At 44.0% G+C, this 19603-nt stretch overlaps 1 protein-coding gene across 1 annotated transcript in view; it reads left to right on the top strand.

Moving 5' to 3' along the window:
• Positions 1 to 19603, top strand: part of LOC122931571 (tetraspanin-18-like) — a 100664-nt gene that overhangs the window by 35708 nt on the left and 45353 nt on the right. Inside the window, exon 4 of the mRNA XM_044285646.1 lies at positions 7836 to 8030. Coding sequence (XP_044141581.1) covers positions 7836 to 8030 — 195 coding nt within the window. The remainder of the gene's footprint in view (positions 1 to 7835; positions 8031 to 19603) is intronic.

Below are 19603 nucleotides of genomic sequence, written 5' to 3'. Positions count from 1 at the left end.
CAGACAAAACGCTGGCTGCCGGGCAGGCCAGCACCTCCAAGGCATAAAAGGCTAGCTCTGGCCACGTGGACAATTTAGAGACCCAGAAGTTGAATGGGGCCGAACCATCAGTCAGTACGTGGAGGGGTGTGCACACGTACTGTTCCACCATGTTAGTGAAATGTTGCCTCCTGCTAACACGTTGCGTATCAGGTGGTGGTGCAGTTAGCTGTGGCGTGTTGACAAAAGTTTTCCACATCTCTGCCATGCTAACCCTGCCCTCAGAGGAGCTGGCCGTGACACAGCTGCCTTGGCGACCTCTTGCTCCTCCTCTGCCTTGGCCTTGGGCTTCCACTTGTTCCCCTGTGACATTTGGGAATGCTCTCAGTAGCGCGTCTACCAACGTGCGCTTGTACTCGCGCATCTTCCTATCACGCTCCAGTGCAGGAAGTAAGGTGGGCACATTGTCTTTGTAGCGTGGATCCAGCAGGGTGGCAACCCAGTAGTCCGCACAGGTTAAAATGTGGGCAACTCTGCTGTCGTTGCGCAGGCACTGCAGCATGTAGTCGCTCATGTGTGCCAGGCTGCCCAGGGGTAAGGACAAGCTGTCCTCTGTGGGAGGCGTATCGTCATCGTCCTGCCTTTCCCCCCAGCCACGCACCAGTGATGGACCCGAGCTGCGTTGGGTGCCACCCCGCTGTGACCATGCTTCATCCTCATCCTCCTCCACCTCCTCCTCATCCTCGTCCTCCTCGTCCTCCAGTAGTGGGCCCTGGCTGGCCACATTTGTACCTGGCCTCTGCTGTTGCCAAAAACCTCCCTCTGAGTCACTTCGAAGAGACTGGCCTGAAAGTGCTAAAAATGACCCCTCTTCCTCCTCCTCCTCCTCCTCCTCCTGGGCCACCTCCTCTTCCATCATCGCCCTAAGTGTTTTCTCAAGGAGACATAGAAGTGGTATTGTAACGCTGATAACGGTGTCATCGCCACTGGCCATGTTGGTGGAGTACTCGAAACAGCGCAACAGGGCACACAGGTCTCGCATGGAGGCCCAGTCATTGGTGGTGAAGTGGTGCTGTTCTGTAGTGCGACTGACCCGTGCGTGCTGCAGCTGAAACTCCACTATGGCCTGCTGCTGCTCGCACAGTCTGTCCAGCATGTGCAAGGTGGAGTTCCACCTGGTGGGCACGTCGCATATGAGGCGGTGAGCGGGAAGGCCGAAGTTACGCTGTAGCGCAGACAGGCGAGCAGCAGCAGGATGTGAACGCCGGAAGCGCGAACAGACGGCCCGCACTTTATGCAGCAGCTCTGACATGTCGGGGTAGTTGTGAATGAACTTCTGCACCACCAAATTCAGCACATGCGCCAAGCAAGGGATGTGCGTCAAATTGGCTAGTCCCAGAGCTGCAACGAGATTTCGCCCATTATCACACACCACCAGGCCGGGCTTGAGGCTCACCGGCAGCAACCACTCGTCGGTCTGTTGTTCTATACCCCGCCACAACTCCTGTGCGGTGTGGGGCCTGTCCCCCAAACATATGAGTTTCAGAATGGCCTGCTGACGTTTACCCCGGGCTGTGCTGAAGTTGGTGGTGAAGGTGTGTGGCTGACTGGATGAGCAGGTGGAAGAAGAGGAGGAGGAAGCCGAGAAGGAGGAGGTGGCAACAGGAGGCAAAGAATGTTGCCCTGCGATCCTTGGCGGCGGAAGGACGTGCGCCAAACAGCTCTCCGCCTGGGGCCCAGCTGCCACTACATTTACCCAGTGTGCAGTTAGGGAGATATAGCGTCCCTGGCCGTGCTTACTGGTCCACGTATCTGTGGTTAGGTGGACCTTGCCACAGATGGCGTTGCGCAGTGCACACTTGATTTTATCGGATACTTGGTTGTGCAGGGAAGGCACGGCTCTCTTGGAGAAGTAGTGCCGGCTGGGAACAACATACTGTGGGACAGCAAGCGACATGAGCTGTTTGAAGCTGTCTGTGTCCACCAGCCTAAATGACAGCATTTCATAGGCCAGTAGTTTAGAAATGCTGGCATTCAGGGCCAGGGATCGAGGGTGGCTAGGTGGGAATTTACGCTTTCTATCAAATGTTTGTGAGATGGAGAGCTGAACGCTGGCGTGTGACATGGTTGAGACGCTTGGTGACGGAGGTGGTGGTGGTGGTGTTGGTGGTACATCCCCTGTTTGCTGGGCGGCAGGTGCCAACGTTCCTCCAGAGGCGGAGGAAGAGGCCGAGGCGGCAGCAGCAGAATAGGCCGAGGCGGCAGCAGCAGAAGAGGTAGCAGGGGGAGCCTGAGTGACTTCCTTGGTTTTAAGGTGTTTACTCCACTGCAGTTCATGCTTTGCATGCAGGTGCCTGGTCATGCAGGTTGTGCTCAGGTTCAGAACGTTAATGCCTCGCTTCAGGCTCTGATGGCACAGCGTGCAAACCACTCGGGTCTTGTCGTCAGCACATTGTTTGAAGAAGTGCCATGCCAGGGAACTCCTTGAAGCTGCCTTTGGGGTGCTCGGTCCCAGATGGCGGCGGTCAGTAGCAGGCGGAGTCTCTTGGCGGCGGGTGTTCTGCTTTTGCCCACTGCTCCCTCTTTTGCTACGCTGTTGGCTCGGTCTCACCACTGCCTCTTCCTCCGAACTGTGAAAGTCAGTGGCACGACCTTCATTCCATGTGGGGTCTAGGACCTCATCGTCCCCTGCATCGTCTTCCACCCAGTCTTGATCCCTGACCTCCTGTTCAGTCTGCACACTGCAGAAAGACGCAGCAGTTGGCACCTGTGTTTCGTCATCATCAGAGACATGCTGAGGTGGTATTCCCATGTCCTCATCATCAGGAAACATAAGTGGTTGTGCGTCAGTGCATTCTATGTCTTTCACCGCTGGGGAAGGGCTAGGTGGATGCCCTTGGGAAACCCTGCCAGCGGAGTCTTCAAACAGCATAAGAGACTGCTGCATAACTTGAGGCTGAGACAGTTTCCCTGGTATGCATGGGGGTGATGTGACAGACTGATGGGGTTGGTTTTCAGGCGCCATCTGTGCGCTTTCTGCAGAAGACTGGGTGGGAGATAATGTGAACGTGCTGGATCCACTGTCGGCCACCCAATTGACTAATGCCTGTACCTGCTCAGGCCTTACCATCCTTAGAACGGCATTGGGCCCCACCATATATCGCTGTAAATTCTGGCGGCTACTGGGACCTGAGGTAGTTGGTACACTAGGACGTGTGGATGTGGCAGAACGGCCACGTCCTCTCCCAGCACCAGAGGGTCCACTAACACCACCACGACCATGTCCACGTCCGCGTCCCTTACTAGATGTTTTTCTCATTGTTATGGTTCACCACAACAACAAATATATTATTTGGCCCAATGTATTGTATTCAAATTCAGCGGGATATAAATTTGAGGCCTAGTATTTAGGCGCTGGGTGACCGGTATGGATTTAGTGACAGAATTAGACTTGGAAATGCACAGAAGCGTGTGTGTGAAGTTATTCTGAATGACCCTATGTGCACCTTCAATATGATCTACCCTTTTAGGGATAGATTTCAAATAGCTCTGATATAGCAGAAACGACTAAATTATGAAATTGCTAAATTGGGAATTGTATTTCAACCCAGAACAAAAAATGTGCTTTGACGGACACTAAATAACTTTCCCAGCCACAACAGGACAGCGGTAACGAGAGATTTAGCGGGATATAAATTTGAGGCCTAGTATTTAGGCGCTGGGTGACAGGTATGGGTTTAGTGACAGAATTAGATTTGGAAATGCACAGTAGCGGGTGTGTGAAGTTATTCTGAATGACCCTATGTGCACCTTGAATATTATATACCCTTTTAGGGATAGATTTCAAATAGCTCTGATATAGCAGAAACCACTAAATTATGAAATTGCTAAATTGGGAATTGTATTTCAACCCAGAACAAGAAATGTGCTTGAACGGACACTAAATAACTCGCCCAGCTACAGCACTAGGGACAGATTTAGCTGGATATAAATTTGAGGCCTAGTATTTAGGCGCTGGGTGACAGGTATGGGTTTAGTGCCAGAATTAGACTTGGAAATACACAGTAGCGGGTGTGTGTGAAGTTATTCTGAATGACCCAATGTGCACCTTGAATATTATATACCCTTTTAGGGATAGATTTCAAATAGCTCTGATATAGCAGAAACCACTAAATTATGAAATTGCTAAATTGGGAATTGTATTTCAACCCAGAACAAGAAATGTGCTTGAACGGACACTAAATAACTCGCCCAGCTACAGCACTAAGGACAGATTTAGCGGGATATAAATTTGAGGCCTAGTATTTAGGCGCTGGGTGACAGGTATGGGTTTAGTGCCAGAATTAGACTTGGAAATACACAGTAGCGGGTGTGTGTGAAGTTATTCTGAATGACCCAATGTGCACCTTGAATATTATATACCCTTTTAGGGATAGATTTCAAATAGCTCTGATATAGCAGAAACCACTAAATTATGAAATTGCTAAATTGGGAATTGTATTTCAACCCAGAACAAGAAATGTGCTTGAACGGACACTAAATAACTCGCCCAGCTACAGCACTAAGGACAGATTTAGCGGGATATAAATTTGAGGCCTAGTATTTAGGCGCTGGGTGACAGGTATGGGTTTAGTGCCAGAATTAGACTTGGAAATACACAGTAGCGGGTGTGTGTGAAGTTATTCTGAATGACCCAATGTGCACCTTGAATATTATATACCCTTTTAGGGATAGATTTCAAATAGCTCTGATATAGCAGAAACCACTAAATTATGAAATTGCTAAATTGGGAATTGTATTTCAACCCAGAACAAGAAATGTGCTTGAACGGACACTAAATAACTCGCCCAGCTACAGCACTAAGGACAGATTTAGCGGGATATAAATTTGAGGCCTAGTATTTAGGCGCTGGGTGACAGGTATGGGTTTAGTGCCAGAATTAGACTTGGAAATACACAGTAGCGGGTGTGTGTGAAGTTATTCTGAATGACCCAATGTGCACCTTGAATATTATATACCCTTTTAGGGATAGATTTCAAATAGCTCTGATATAGCAGAAACCACTAAATTATGAAATTGCTAAATTGGGAATTGTATTTCAACCCAGAACAAGAAATGTGCTTGAACGGACACTAAATAACTCGCCCAGCTACAGCACTAGGGACAGATTTAGCTGGATATAAATTTGAGGCCTAGTATTTAGGCGCTGGGTGACAGGTATGGGTTTAGTGCCAGAATTAGACTTGGAAATACACAGTAGCGGGTGTGTGTGAAGTTATTCTGAATGACCCAATGTGCACCTTGAATATTATATACCCTTTTAGGGATAGATTTCAAATAGCTCTGATATAGCAGAAACCACTAAATTATGAAATTGCTAAATTGGGAATTGTATTTCAACCCAGAACAAGAAATGTGCTTGAACGGACACTAAATAACTCGCCCAGCTACAGCACTAAGGACAGATTTAGCGGGATATAAATTTGAGGCCTAGTATTTAGGCGCTGGGTGACCGGTATGGATTTAGTGACAGAATTAGACTGGGATATGGCCAAAAAATAAACAGACTATTGCTGGTTAAATGCACTTGCTGTGACAGCTTCACCCTGATGTAGGCTTTAGCCAAAAAACAACCACACCATTGAGGGTTAAATGCACTTGGTGACAGGCGCAGCTTGCCCCTGATTTAGTATATGGCCAAAAAATGAACAGACTATTGCTGGTTAAATGCACTTGGTGTGACAGCTTCACCCTGATGTAGGCTTTAGCCAAAAAACAACCACACCATTGAGGGTTAAATGCACTTGGTGACAGGCGCAGCTTGCCCCTGATTTTGTATATGGCCAAAAAATGAACAGACTATTGCTGGTTAAATGCACTTGGTGTGACAGCTTCACCCTGATGTAGGCTTTAGCCAAAAAACAACCACACCATTGAGGGTTAAATGCACTTGGTCGCAGCTTGTGCTGGCGCACCACAAGACACAAAATGGCCGCCGATCACCCCAGAAAAATGTGACTGACAAACGGTCTGGGCAGCCTAAAAACAGTGAGCAATTGAGGATCAGCAGCTCAATGATCCACAGCTGCAGATCGATCAGTTAATCAAGTCCTTTGGAGGAGTTAATCTGCCTAATCTCGCCCTACTGTCGCAGCCGCAACCTCTCCCTACGCTAATCAGAGCAGAGTGACGGGCGGCGCTATGTGACTCCAGCTTAAATAGAGGCTGGGTCACATGGTGCTCTGGCCAATCACAGCCATGCCAATAGTAGGCATGGCTGTGATGGCCTCTTGGGGCAAGTAGTATGACGCTTGTTGATTGGCTGCTTTGCAGCCTTTCAAAAAGCGCCAAGAAAGCGTCACAAAAGCGCGAAGAAAGCGACGAACACCGAACCCGAACCCGGACTTTTACGAAAATGTCCGGGTTCGGGTCCGTGTCACGGACACCCCAAAATTCGGTACGAACCCGAACTATACAGTTCGAGTTCGCTCATCCCTAGCAGGGAGGAATCATGTTTTCAGATGGGAAAAAATGACGAATATTCACTATAACTAATATATAGCACTATATTCGGAATATTCGCAAATTAAGTTGCGGTATTTGAGATAAAAATTTGCTATTCGAATATTCACTCTCAACACTACCTGCCTCAGCTACTTTTCTGATGCTGCCACCTGCCTGATGCCACACATCTGATGCCAAGTGCTCCTTCTTTCACCCATCTTCAGCAGGTACTCGTATTGTCACCCAACACCCCAATATGTCACCTTGTCATTCTATGGTCTCCTGATGCTGCTGCAACCTCTCCACTGTCATTGTGCAACTCTGTGGCCTCCTCCTGATGCTGCTGCTGCCACCACCTCCACACTCTGTAATTGTGCCACTCTGTGGCCATCTGATGTTTTTGCTGAACCCTGCCAAATCCAGCAAAAATGCTAGTGTGAAAGTAGCCTAATTCCACTTCACTTTAATGTTATGGCTGAACAGTTGTAGAAACCCCAGAGGCATATTTCCATTAGGGCAACTGTAATTATGTTTATTTGCATCAGTGTAATTGTGTGGTGCATTTGTGGCTTGTAAAGGTTATCTTAAAAAAAATATATATATATATTACCTGTCCACAGGACAGCTAGTAAATAACAGATTGTTTGGGGTCTGCTCACTCCCTGCTGATGCAGGCTCGGACTGGCCCACAGGGGTACAGGGGAATCCCCCGGTGGACCCCTGAGCAAGGTGGGCCCCTAGTCTCCCACCCCCTGCACAAGTGGCACATAACACAGTAGACTTACTGCACTAAATACATATATTCAATGCAGGGCACCACAACCAGCAGATGTTCATATAAAAAAAACTTGTTAGATTATTTATTATATTTGAATGTATCCGTACGGTGGGCCCCCAAAATAAATTTTACTGGTGGGCCCTAGGTACCCCAGTCCGGCATTGTTCTGATGTGTCCATACTTGGGGAAAGGAGTGAGATAGATGATATGGGAAAGCACTGGCATGTTCCATTAAGACATGAAAAGGCAGCACTGCGTCAGGAAGCAATTCACCTTCAGAATTTTTTTTTAGAGTGTGGGAGGAAAATATGCAAAAATATATAAAGAAAATGCAGATATTGTCACATTCAAAATTACTGTATGTCCATAGTGCTGCAGGGGAGCCACGGTGCTGTCCCTATATGATAGTATATATTTTTTTTATTAAAGCCATTTGGGCAGACAGCTTTAATTTTCTTTAACTTCAGGACATAAACATATTTCATGCATATTCAGTTGATGAAAATATTGTCACTATGTACTGTTGCTATCTTGTACTATTTCATCAGATAATATATTGCACTTCTTCTTGCAGTTGGGAGGCATTTGTCTATTAGGAATAGGAATATGGATTGTTGCTGATCCTGATGGATTCCAGACTCTTATCACTTCAAACCCTTTATTAAGTGCTGGTGGCTACACCCTACTAATTGTTGGGCTGGCACTTTCACTGCTTGGATTCCTGGGATGTTTTGGAGCAATCCGAGAGAATAAACCACTGCTCTTAGTGGTGAGTCTGATGTGTAGAAAGTCTTCAAAAACAGAAGTGTGATGAAATGGTTTAGATGTTCTCCAAAGAAAAATAGATGATATGATTATGGATGTTAACATACACATGGGATTACATCACAGAGAATATTCATCAGAGATTATGGTGGAGGTTTATTGAGTGTGCCTTCTGTGCCCTGGAGGGAAATGTGCCTCTTAATAAGATTGCATCTCTGTCATTCCATGTGCCTACAAATCTAATTTATGCCTGCTAGGGGCTTCTGTAGACTTAAAGGGTTTGTTTCACGTCTGCAAATGACAATTATAATGTAGAGAAATTTAATACAAGGCACTTACTAATGTATTGTGATTGTCCATATTGCTTCCTTTGCTGGCTTGATTCAATTTTCATCACATTATACACTGCTCATTTCCATGGTCACTACCACCCTGCAATCCAACAGTGGCGGTCGTGCTTACACACTATAGGAAAAAGCTCCATCCTCTCTGGTGGCCAGGACCACGGGAGTGTGCATAGACTAGTGCTTTATCCTATAGTGTGCAAGCACAACCACCGCTGATGGATTGCAGGGTGGTCGTAACCCCAGGAAATGAGCAGTGTCTAATGTGATGGAAAAATTAATAAAGCCAGCAATATAGACAATAACAATACATTCACTTTTTGCAACTGTATAGTATGGGGGTAAAACCTGCCAAAATTTAAATGAAATTGAAAAACCTAAAATTATAATTAAAATAACATTTTAGCATTTAAATTTCATCTAGTGTCTGCAAAATACATGCCAAAATTAAAAAGAAAATGTAATTCCTCCATTTACATTTTCTTTTCCAACTCCAGTGTGGGTAATAGTGTCAAAAATCAATGCAAAAATCAATAGCCTTTTTCATTTTAAATTTCAACTTTGTCAATTGATTCTCCTATTCCTATAGTGGGTTTTTCATGTCAAAATCATAAATCAAATGAAAACACCAAGTAGAAACTGAAAATGGTAGATTGAGATTTCCATTTTATCTCTTCCAGGCATTTTTCCTGCCGAAAGTCAAATGAAAAAGAAAGCCCATTTGATTTTTCATTTTAACAATTCATTTAAATGAGCAGTAGTGGGCGGGGTGCAGTATGCAAAATGCTGTTATTTAATTCCTGACTGAATGTCTACTAGAGGGCGATGCGCTTCTCCACATTTCCAACAGCTAACACAGCTAATCAAGTTTATCAATCCAATAGATGGCGTTGTGACAGTGAAATTTTAGTACTGTGCTGAATGCATACTTAAGTTAGGATGTGGTGGACGTTGCTCCAAAAAAGTGCCAAAAAGCTTAAAAAGTGGCAAATTACAGGGAGTGCAGAATTATTAGGCAAGTTGTATTTTTGAGGATTAATTTTATTATTGAACAACAACCATGTTCTCAATGAACCCAAAAAACTAATTAATATCAAAGCTGAATATTTTTGGAAGTAGTTTTTAGTTTGTTTTTAGTTTTAGCTATTTTAGGGGGATATCTGTGTGTGCAGGTGACTATTACTGTGCATAAATATTAGGCAACTTAACAAAAAACAAATATATACCCATTTCAATTATTTATTTTTACCAGTGAAACCAATATAACATCTCAACATTCACAAATATACATTTCTGACATTCAAAAACAAAACAAAAACAAATCAGTGACCAAAATAGCCACCTTTCTTTGCAAGGACACTCAAAAGCCTGCCATCCATGGATTCTGTCACTGTTTTGATCTGTTCACCATCAACATTGCGTGCAGCAGCAACCACAGCCTCCCAGACACTGTTCAGAGAGGTGTACTGTTTTCCCTCCTTGTAAATCTCACATTTGATGATGGACCACAGGTTCTCAATGGGGTTCAGATCAGGTGAACAAGGAGGCCATGTCATTAGATTTTCTTCTTTTATACCTTTTCTTGCCAGTGACGCTGTGGAGTACTTGGACGCGTGTGATGGAGCATTGTACTGCATGAAAATCATGTTTTTCTTGAAGGATGCAGACTTCTTCCTGTACCACTGCTTGAAGAAGGTGTCTTCCAGAAACTGGCAGTAGGACTGGGAGTTGAGCTTGACTCCATCCTCAACCCGAAAAGGCCCCACAAGCTCATCTTTGATGATACCAGCCCAAACCAGTACTCCACCTCCACCTTGCTGGCGTTTGAGTCGGACTGGAGCTCTCTGCCCTTTACCAATCCAGCCACGGGCCCATCCATCTGGCCCATCAAGACTCACTCTCATTTCATCAGTCCATAAAACCTTAGAAAAATCAGTCTTGAGATATTTCTTGGCCCAGTCTTGACGTTTCAGCTTGTGTGTCTTGTTCAGTGGTGGTCGTCTTTCAGCCTTTCTTACCTTGGCCATGTCTCTGAGTATTGCACACCTTGTGCTTTTGGGCACTCCAGTGATGTTGCAGCTCTGAAATATGGCCAAACTGGTGGCAAGTGGCATCTTGGCAGCTGCACGCTTGACTTTTCTCAGTTCATGGGCAGTTATTTTGCGCCTTGGTTTTTCCACACGCTTCTTGCGACCCTGTTGACTATTTTGAGTGCTGCATCCCTCTGCAAGATATCTCACTATTTTTGACTTTTCTGAGCCTGTCAAGTCCTTCTTTTGACCCATTTTGCCAAAGGAAAGGAAGTTGCCTAATAATTATGCACACCTGATATAGGGTGTTGATGTCATTAGACCACACCCCTTCTCATTACAGAGATGCACATCACCTAATATGCTTAATTGGTAGTAGGCTTTCGAGCCTATACAGCTTGGAGTAAGACAACATGCATAAAGAGGATGATGTGGTCAAAATACTCATTTGCCTAATAATTCTGCACTCCCTGTATGGTACACATATGTCATGCTCCATAATCTGTGACTTTTTTACATCACTATAGTGGCATAAAACAATTAGTAAATGTTCTCCATTGTGTCTGTGTGACCAAAAATCTGGGTTCATGACTTGCAGAAACGCAGAGCATCCTTGGCATCACTGTTCTGATTGGTGGGAGAGTTCAGACCCCATGATCAGTATTGATGGCCTACAATCGCGCTCAGCAACCTTTGGCCAGGAATGCAGTAATAGTGCAGCCATGTCCTATTTTTGTCCATGTTGCAGACAAGGACAGGTATTGTTATAATGGGTCTGCAAAAAAAAAAACCAGATGCAATACGGATGTCACACAGACATCATCCGTATTTTTTGTGGATCCGTGTTTTACGGACCTTAAAATATATACATTTGTTTGCATGAGCCCTTAGGGTAAGTGCTCATGCACACGACTGTATGTATTTTGTGGTCCGCAAAAAACGGATCTCAATAGCTGAATTTAAAACGCTATTGTGAAAATAGCCTAAAGGTTCATACACACGACTGTATTTATTTTGCGGAGAAGACACAGTCGGCACTCCGTGTGTCAGAGATGCGGTGCGCGCGTCCAGGGTAAAACCTCACGTACTTGCACAAAGAGGACCGGCACTCGCTTCAGGTAGATGATTATTCAATATTTAATGGTCACATACAGAAGGCAAGTGGCGCATTTCAGCTATGATGAGCCTTTTTCAAACATGTTTGAAAAAGGCTCATAGTAGCCGAAACGCGTCACTTGCCTTCTGTATGTGACCATTAAATATTGAAATATCATTCTACTTCAGCGAGTGCCGGTCCTCTTTGTGCATGTATGTATTTTTCGGTCTGTAAAAAACGGATCCTCAAAAAATACGGATGACGTCCATATGCATTCCGTATTTTGCAGAACGCAACAACTGGACCCTAATAGAACAGTCTTTTGAGATCCTTGTCCATAATGCGAACAATAATAGGACATGTGCCATTTTTTTGCAGAACAAATAAACGGAAACAGATTGCACACAGAGTAACTTTCATTTTGTTTGCGGACCCATTGAAATTAATGGTTTAGCAAAAAAACAAAAAAAACGAACACGGAAAGAAAATATGTTCAAGTGCATGACCCCTACCCCTAAGTGTCAGGGTTTGGTCGGTATTAAGGTTAGGGTCAATTTTAGGGCTCCTGCACACAAACTTATTTTCTTTCCGGTACTCCATGTGCATTCTGTTTCCATATGTCCGTTCAGCAGAAAAAAATAGAACATGTCCTATTATTGTTCTTTTAGGGGCCAGCTGTTCTGTTCCATAAAATACAGAATACACATGGACGACATCCTTATTTTTTGCAGATCCGTTTTTTGCCCTTAGCCTATTTTCACATTAGCGTTTTCAATTCAGCTTTTGAGATCCGTCATAGGAGCTCAATAGTGGAAGAAAACGCTTCTGATTTGTCCCGATTCATTGTCAATGGGGACAGAACTTAACGAAACGGAATGCACCAAAATGCATTCCGTTCAATTTGGTTGCATCCCTATTGCAAGCAGTGTTTTTCTGTCCGCGATGTGGAGTGGTGCAAGACGGATCCGCCCTGACACACAATAAGTCAGTGGGGACAGATCCATTTTCTCTGACACAATAGAAAACATATCCGCCCCTACTGACTTTCAATGGTGTTCATGACGGATCCGTCATGGCTATAGAAGACATAATACAACTGGATCTGTTCAAGACGGATGCATGCAGTTGTATTATTGAAGGATACGCAAAAAACGCTAATGTGAAAGTAGCCTTAGGCTACTTTCACACTAGCGTTCGATCGGATCCGTTCTGAACGGATCCGATCGTAATAATGCAGACGGAGGCTCCGTTCAGAACGGATCCGTCTGCATTATATTAGCTAAAAAAAGCTAAGTGTGAAAATAGCCTCGGACGGATCCGTCCAGACTTTTAATGTAAAGTCAATGGGGGACGGATCCGCTTGAAGATTGAGCCATATTGTGGCATCTTCAAACGGATCCGTCCCCATTGACTTACATTGTAAGTCTGGACGGATCCGCACAGATCCGCACGCCTCCGCACGGCCAGGCGGACACCCGAACGCTGCAAGCAGCGTTCAGCTGTCCGCCTGTCCGTGCGGAGGCGAGCGGAGCGGAGGCTGAACGCCGCCAGACTGATGCAGTCTGAGCGGATCCGCTCCATTCAGACTGCATCAGGGCTAGACGGCTGCGTTCGGATCCGCTCGTGAGCTCCTTCAAACGGAGCTCACGAGCGGACCAGCGAACGCTAGTGTGAAAGGAGCCTTAGGGTTATGATTAATAATAGGGTAAGTATTACGGTTACCGTTATTAGGATAATCCATATTAGGATTAGTAATAAGGTTAGCTTCAGTATTATGGTCTGGCTCTGTATTAGGATTAGGGATATAATTACCGTTAGGGTCAGTATTAGTGTAAGGGGTCAATATTACAGTTTGGATATCAATATTAGGGCCAGGGGTCAGTTTTCGGGCACATGAACAGAAAAGGGAAGGACGGTCTCAGCTAACCTGTCCCATAGGGGTCCCACGATAATCATGCAGCGATGCAGACAGGCCTCTTCTGGCAGTTCTGCTCTGGTGTAACATTGCAGGCGGTGTGCTGACATAATCTACGTCATAAAGAAGCACCCGGAATGGAGAGACAGGGAACCAATAGTTCCCTTCTTCAGCTGTAGAATATTCATACTTCCGTTCCGGACAAATTGTCCTATCTTTTTGTGGAATGGGTGGATTGTGGACCCATTAAAGTGAATGGGTCCGCCTTCCGCTGCGGCTGCCACACTGTCGGTGTTCGTGCATTGCCGCCCACAATTTGCGGGGGCGCAGCATGGCCACGGGGCACACACGTTTGTGTGCAGGAGGCCTAAATGTGCATGCTGGGAGTTGTAGTTTCACAGCAGCTGGAGTGCTGAAGGCAGTGGTGTAGCTAAAGGCTCATGGGCCCCGATGCAAGAGTTCAGCTTGGGCCCCCCTTCCCTCTGTGCTTTGTGGCAGTGAAATACATAGCCTTTGCGGTGCCTGAGGCAAAAATTGAAACTGTTCAATTGAAAATTAAAACGCCTACCCAGCATGCCATAAGAGTGACTTGATCAGAATGTACTGTATAATACCGGTGTGTTCTTAAGCAGCACAGGTGTCTTAGAGCCCCCTCGGGCTCCTGGGCCCGGTAGCGACTGCTACCTCTGCACCCCCTATAGCTATACCCCTGGCCGAAGGTTGCTGAGCGCGATTGTAGGCCATCAATACTGATCATGGGGTCTGAACTCTCCCACAAATCAGCACAGTGATGCCAAGGATGCTCTGCGTTTCTGCAAGTCATGCACCCTGATTTTTGGTCACACAGACACAATGGAGGACATTTACTAATATAGTTTTATGCCACTATATGGATGTAAAAAAGTCACCGATTATGGCACATGACATATGTGTACCATAGTTTGTTACTTTTTAAGCTTCTTGGAACTTTTCTGGAGCAACGTCCATCACATCCTCACTCAAGTATGCAGAGCGGATTAACCCCATAGATGCTGCGGGTGATTAGGCACCACGGTATCTAGGGGGTTAACAGGGCAGCAACGTTTATGATCCAATCATAATCCTAGTATAATTAACTCCTTAAAAAGAGGGCGCCATCTATTAGACTCATAATCTTATCCTATGCATTCCGCACAGTACTAAGATTTCACTGTCACAGCGTTATCTGTTGGAATGATAAACTTGATCCTGTGTTAGCTGTTTGAAATGTGGAGAAGCACATCGCCCTCTAGTGGACATACAGAGTCACTGTCTGTTCAGTCAGGAATTCAATAAATTAAGCATTTTACATACTGCACCACGCCCACTACTGCTCATTTAAATAAATCTGAATGCTAGTACAACGTTAAAATGAAAATTCAAATGGGCTTTCTTTTTCATTTGACTTTTGGCAAGGAAAATGCCTGCAAGAGATGAAATTTAAATCTCAATCTATCATTTTCAGTTTCTACTTGGTGTTTTCATTTGATTTATGATTTTGACATGAAAAACCCACTATAGGAAGAGGAGAATCAATTGGCAAAGTGGAAATTTAAAACAAAAAAGGCTATTTATTTTTGACACTATTACCCAGATTGGACTTGGAAAAGAAAATTCAAATGGAGGAATTGAATTTTCTTTTTAATTTTGGCATGTATTTTGCAGACACTAGATGAAATTAAAATGTATTTTAATTATAATTTTAGTTTTTTTTATTTAATTTTAATTTTGGCAGGTTGTATATAGAACTATATTGTAATCAGGCATGTACTGTACAAAAAGTTATAGTACAGATTCACTAAGACTGGTGTTCCAATTTACCAAAAGTCTCCTGGAGAAAAAAATAACTAAAATCTATGCCAGCTTTCACTTTTATTTATGGCAGTTTTTGGCAGTCTTAATGGGTCATGGGAGACCAAGACCTAGTGATGCTGCAGCAAACCATTGCAAAAGTGATATCTTTCTAGTTGTGAACCAATTAAAATAACCAAATGATTATGTAACTTGCAAGCACCTTACTTCAGTTAATTACTGGCCTCAGTGGCATATAGCATGTGAGAGAACTGGAAAAGTTAGTGTAAGTTCTTTTATTATTCAATCAGGCCAAAGGCAATTTCAACAAATATAAAAATAATGTGGGCAACCCCTTTAAAGGGGACCGCTAATTACAAAATGCAGCGCATCCTGCAGGCTACATGTTATAGAGCAGAGAGGATGTTATAGAACTGAGCAGATTGATATATAGTTTTATGAGAAAAGATTCAGAAAATCATGCATTTATGTTTCTGTAGTACAGTCTTATCAGAGACTGCTAGCTATCTCTGTGTACACACTTACAGAGAATGCTACCAATAACTGATAATAGAGCAGAGATTTAAATGCACAAAATTACAAGTTTTTTTTAATCTTGTCTGACAAAACTATAATACACTGACCAAAAATATAAACGCAACACTTTCGGTTTTGCTCTTATTTTTCATGAGCTGAACTCAAAGATCTGAAACATTTTATACATACACAAAAGACCCATTACACTCAAATATTGTTCACAAATCTGTCTAAATCTGTGTTAGTGAGCACTTCTCCTTTGCCGAGATAATCCATCCTACCTCACAGGTGTGGCATATCAAGGTGCTGATTAGACAGCATGAATATTGCGCAGGTGTGCCTTAGACTTCCCACAATAAAAGACCACTGTGAAATGTGCACAGTTTTGCCTTACTGGGGGGGGGACAGAAAATCTGGTGTGGCCACCATTTGCCTCACGCAGTGCAAGACATCTCTGTTGCATAGAGTTGATCAGGTTGTTGATTGTGGCCTGTGGAATGTTGCGCCACTCCTCTTTAATAGCTGTGCGAAGTTGCAGAATATTGGCAGGAACTGGAACACACTGTCGTATACGCCAATCCAGAGCATCCCAAACATGTTCAATGGATGACATGTCCGGTGGGTATGCTGGCCATGCAAGAACTGGGATGTTTTCAGCCTCCCATACCATAACCCCACCGCCACCATGGGCCACTCGATCCACAACGTTGACGTCAGCAAACCGCTCACCCACACAATGCCACACACGCTGTCTGCCATCTGCCCTGAACAGTGAAAACTGGGACTCTCCAATGTGGCAGATGCCATCAAATGTGTGCATTTGCCCACTCAAGACGGTTACAGCGACGAACTGCAGTCAGGTTCAGACCCCGATGAGGACGAGGAGCATGCAGATGAGCTTCCCTGAGATGGTTTCTGACAGTTTGTGCAGAAATTCTTTGGTTATGCAAACCGATTGTTGCTGCAGCTGTCTGGGTGGCTGGTCTCAGACGATTATGGAGGTGAACATGCTGGATGTGGAGGTACTGGGCTGGTGTGGTTACACGTGGTCTGTGGTTGGATGTATGTCACGGAAGGTGTACAGGAAACAAGACAATGCAAAATGAATATATGACTCACTGGATCCAAAACTAAGGAACAAAAAGGTAGACCCCTGCATCAGACCTGGCTCTATCCTTTACTGCTCAGCCTATGCGATAATCCCAATGGTGGATGATGGCATATCCTCGTACCTCGACTATATAACACCTGAACACCCTACAATAGTGAAGGGACACGACCACCGGCTCCCTACACTAGACACGGAGGGAGTCAGGGTCACCTGGGATCCAGCAAACAGAAAATCACAAATGAATGTACAACACTTAACTTGTAGAAGACTGATAGGATCAGCATGCACAGACACTCCAGGAAGCTGTATAAACCGCACACTAATGCATTATGGGGAGGAATTTAAAGGGATGCAATCAGTCCAACTACATGACAGCTGAGAGAGGCTAACGAGATGAGGAACTGAAAACCAAAAACAAAGAAAACTCAAGGAGGAGGTTCTGAAAGGCTTCTGTCAGAGCTTCTCAGCTGTCTGGTTGTGACAATGTACTGTCAAATTCTCTGAAACGCCTTTGGAGACGGGTTATGGTAGAGAAATGAAAATTCATTGCACGAGCAGCAGCTCTGGTAGACATTCCTGCAGTCAGCATGCCAATTTCACACTCCCTCAAATGTTTCAACATCTGTGGCATTGTGCTGTGTGATCAAACTGCACATTTCAGAGTGGTCTTTTATTGTGGGAAGTCTAAGGCACACCTGTGCAATATCCATGCTGTCCAATCAGCACCTTGATATGCCGCACCTGTGAGATGGGATGGATTATCTCGGCAAAGGACAAGTGCTCACTAACACAGATTTAGACAGATTTGAGAACAATATTTGAGAGCAATGGGTCTTTTGTGTATGTAGAAAAGGTTTCAGATCTTTGAGAAAAAATGGGAGCTAAAATGCAAAATGGGAGCTAAACCAAAAGTGTTGCGTTTATATTTTTGGTCAGTGTACATATATAATATATATATATATATATATATATATATATATATACAGATATATACAGAAAAAAATAACTGACAGCACCACCTTTGAAGCGATAGCTAGTGGGTGCAAAGTCCAAGTACGGCAACTGGATCTTACCCCTTTCAATATGATAAAAAATTGGACTGCACTCCAGACGGTTCCTTGTAGTAAAACGAGTGAAGTTTATTCACACATGTGATGGCAGCAAAAAAGCGACGTTTCGGCTCAACATGAGCCTTTCTCAAGCATTGATACAAGTGTTACAGACCAACATATATAGGTGAACCAATCAAATCATTAGACATATTCACATAATTGATACTTAGTACAAAACTGTGTATAAATTCATATATAAGTTAAAAAGGGACATATCCCAGTGATCATGGATAAAGTGACTCGTGCTATCAGAAAAACAAATATATAATATGGCTGGCTATTGCATATAAATACATTTAAGTCCATAAGTATGGCCAGCTATTCTTAATATTTTCACTAGATTTGTTAATCCATTGATTGTGCACATGTGTTACGGGGTACAATGATGAGCTTCTACCTGGCGGAATGATGTAGCCCACATATGCCATCGTGTTGCTGAGCGTGTCTCTCAGGAGTCATTGCGCATGTCTGGATCGCATACTTGTCATCACTAGGCGTCTTAGCAACTCCAGCTGATTTCAGTGCCGTCCATTCCTTGTTACGTAGCAGACGCACATTGATGACTCGTATCAACTCACGCTGGCTATCCATAGAAAGAGGAGCGCATGCGTGCTCGCATGTTTGAGACTATGTCTCCATCTTTATAAAGGGAATTTGGCCAGTATATGTTCTCTTTACTGAATTAAAGTTCCTACATTTATTATCAAGTCACAGTGGATGGTTTCCACTCAATTCAGCCACGGGGATCGTTCCCACTTTTCCAAGTCGGAAAACTATCCCCTACATTGAGACCCAGTGCTGTGAGCACGTCAGTGCCCCCAGCATCATGGGTCGCATACAAGCTGCAACTCGTGACCAAGAGGGTTCTCCTCAAAACTATATATTATAGGCAGTCAAAATATCCAATCCATATATTACCATGCCTTGTATGCGATCGGGACATGAAAAATATTCTCCGAGAGAAGAGCACAAACAATTATATCATCAAATGGAAAAAATATATAAATATATATACACTGCGGGACATTGTGGGCTCCTCATCCACCATCAAGGCTCATCATTGCTCTTCCATTTCTTTCCCCGGAATCCCAGTGGATCTGTAACAATACACAAAATTAGTGATAATAGTGATACTCAAAAAAGCCATTAACTTTGTTTTACTGATTTTTGTTAATTTTTTAATCTTTTTCATTTTTTATATATATTTTTTTATCAATGAACTTATCTTCAGTAAGAGAATACTCGACACAATCTAAACAGCAGCATATCTTAGGCAAACTTATTTCTTCACAGCCCACCTCCATGTCTATAATCAATATTTAAACCGTTAGGTTGTAGAGTATTGAGAGTTTGGATCCAGAATGATTCTTTCTTTTTAAGTAATAATATGCGATCACCCCCCCCTACGAGGCATTTGTATCTGATCAATGATCCAGCATCTTAAGTCTTTTTCACTATGTTGTTTAAGTGAAAAATGCTTTGGTACTGGAAGATCCATCCTGCCCTTTCTAATAGTAAACCTGTGATTATTGAGCCTAGTCTTCAAATCAGTTGATGTTTCCCCTACATACAATAGATGACAAGGACAAGAGAGGACATACACCACAAAAGTAGAGTCACAGG

This window comes from Bufo gargarizans, chromosome 3, assembly GCF_014858855.1.
Source record: "Bufo gargarizans isolate SCDJY-AF-19 chromosome 3, ASM1485885v1, whole genome shotgun sequence".
Lineage (NCBI taxonomy): Eukaryota > Metazoa > Chordata > Amphibia > Anura > Bufonidae > Bufo > Bufo gargarizans.
This window is presented reverse-complemented; position numbering and strand designations above follow the sequence as displayed.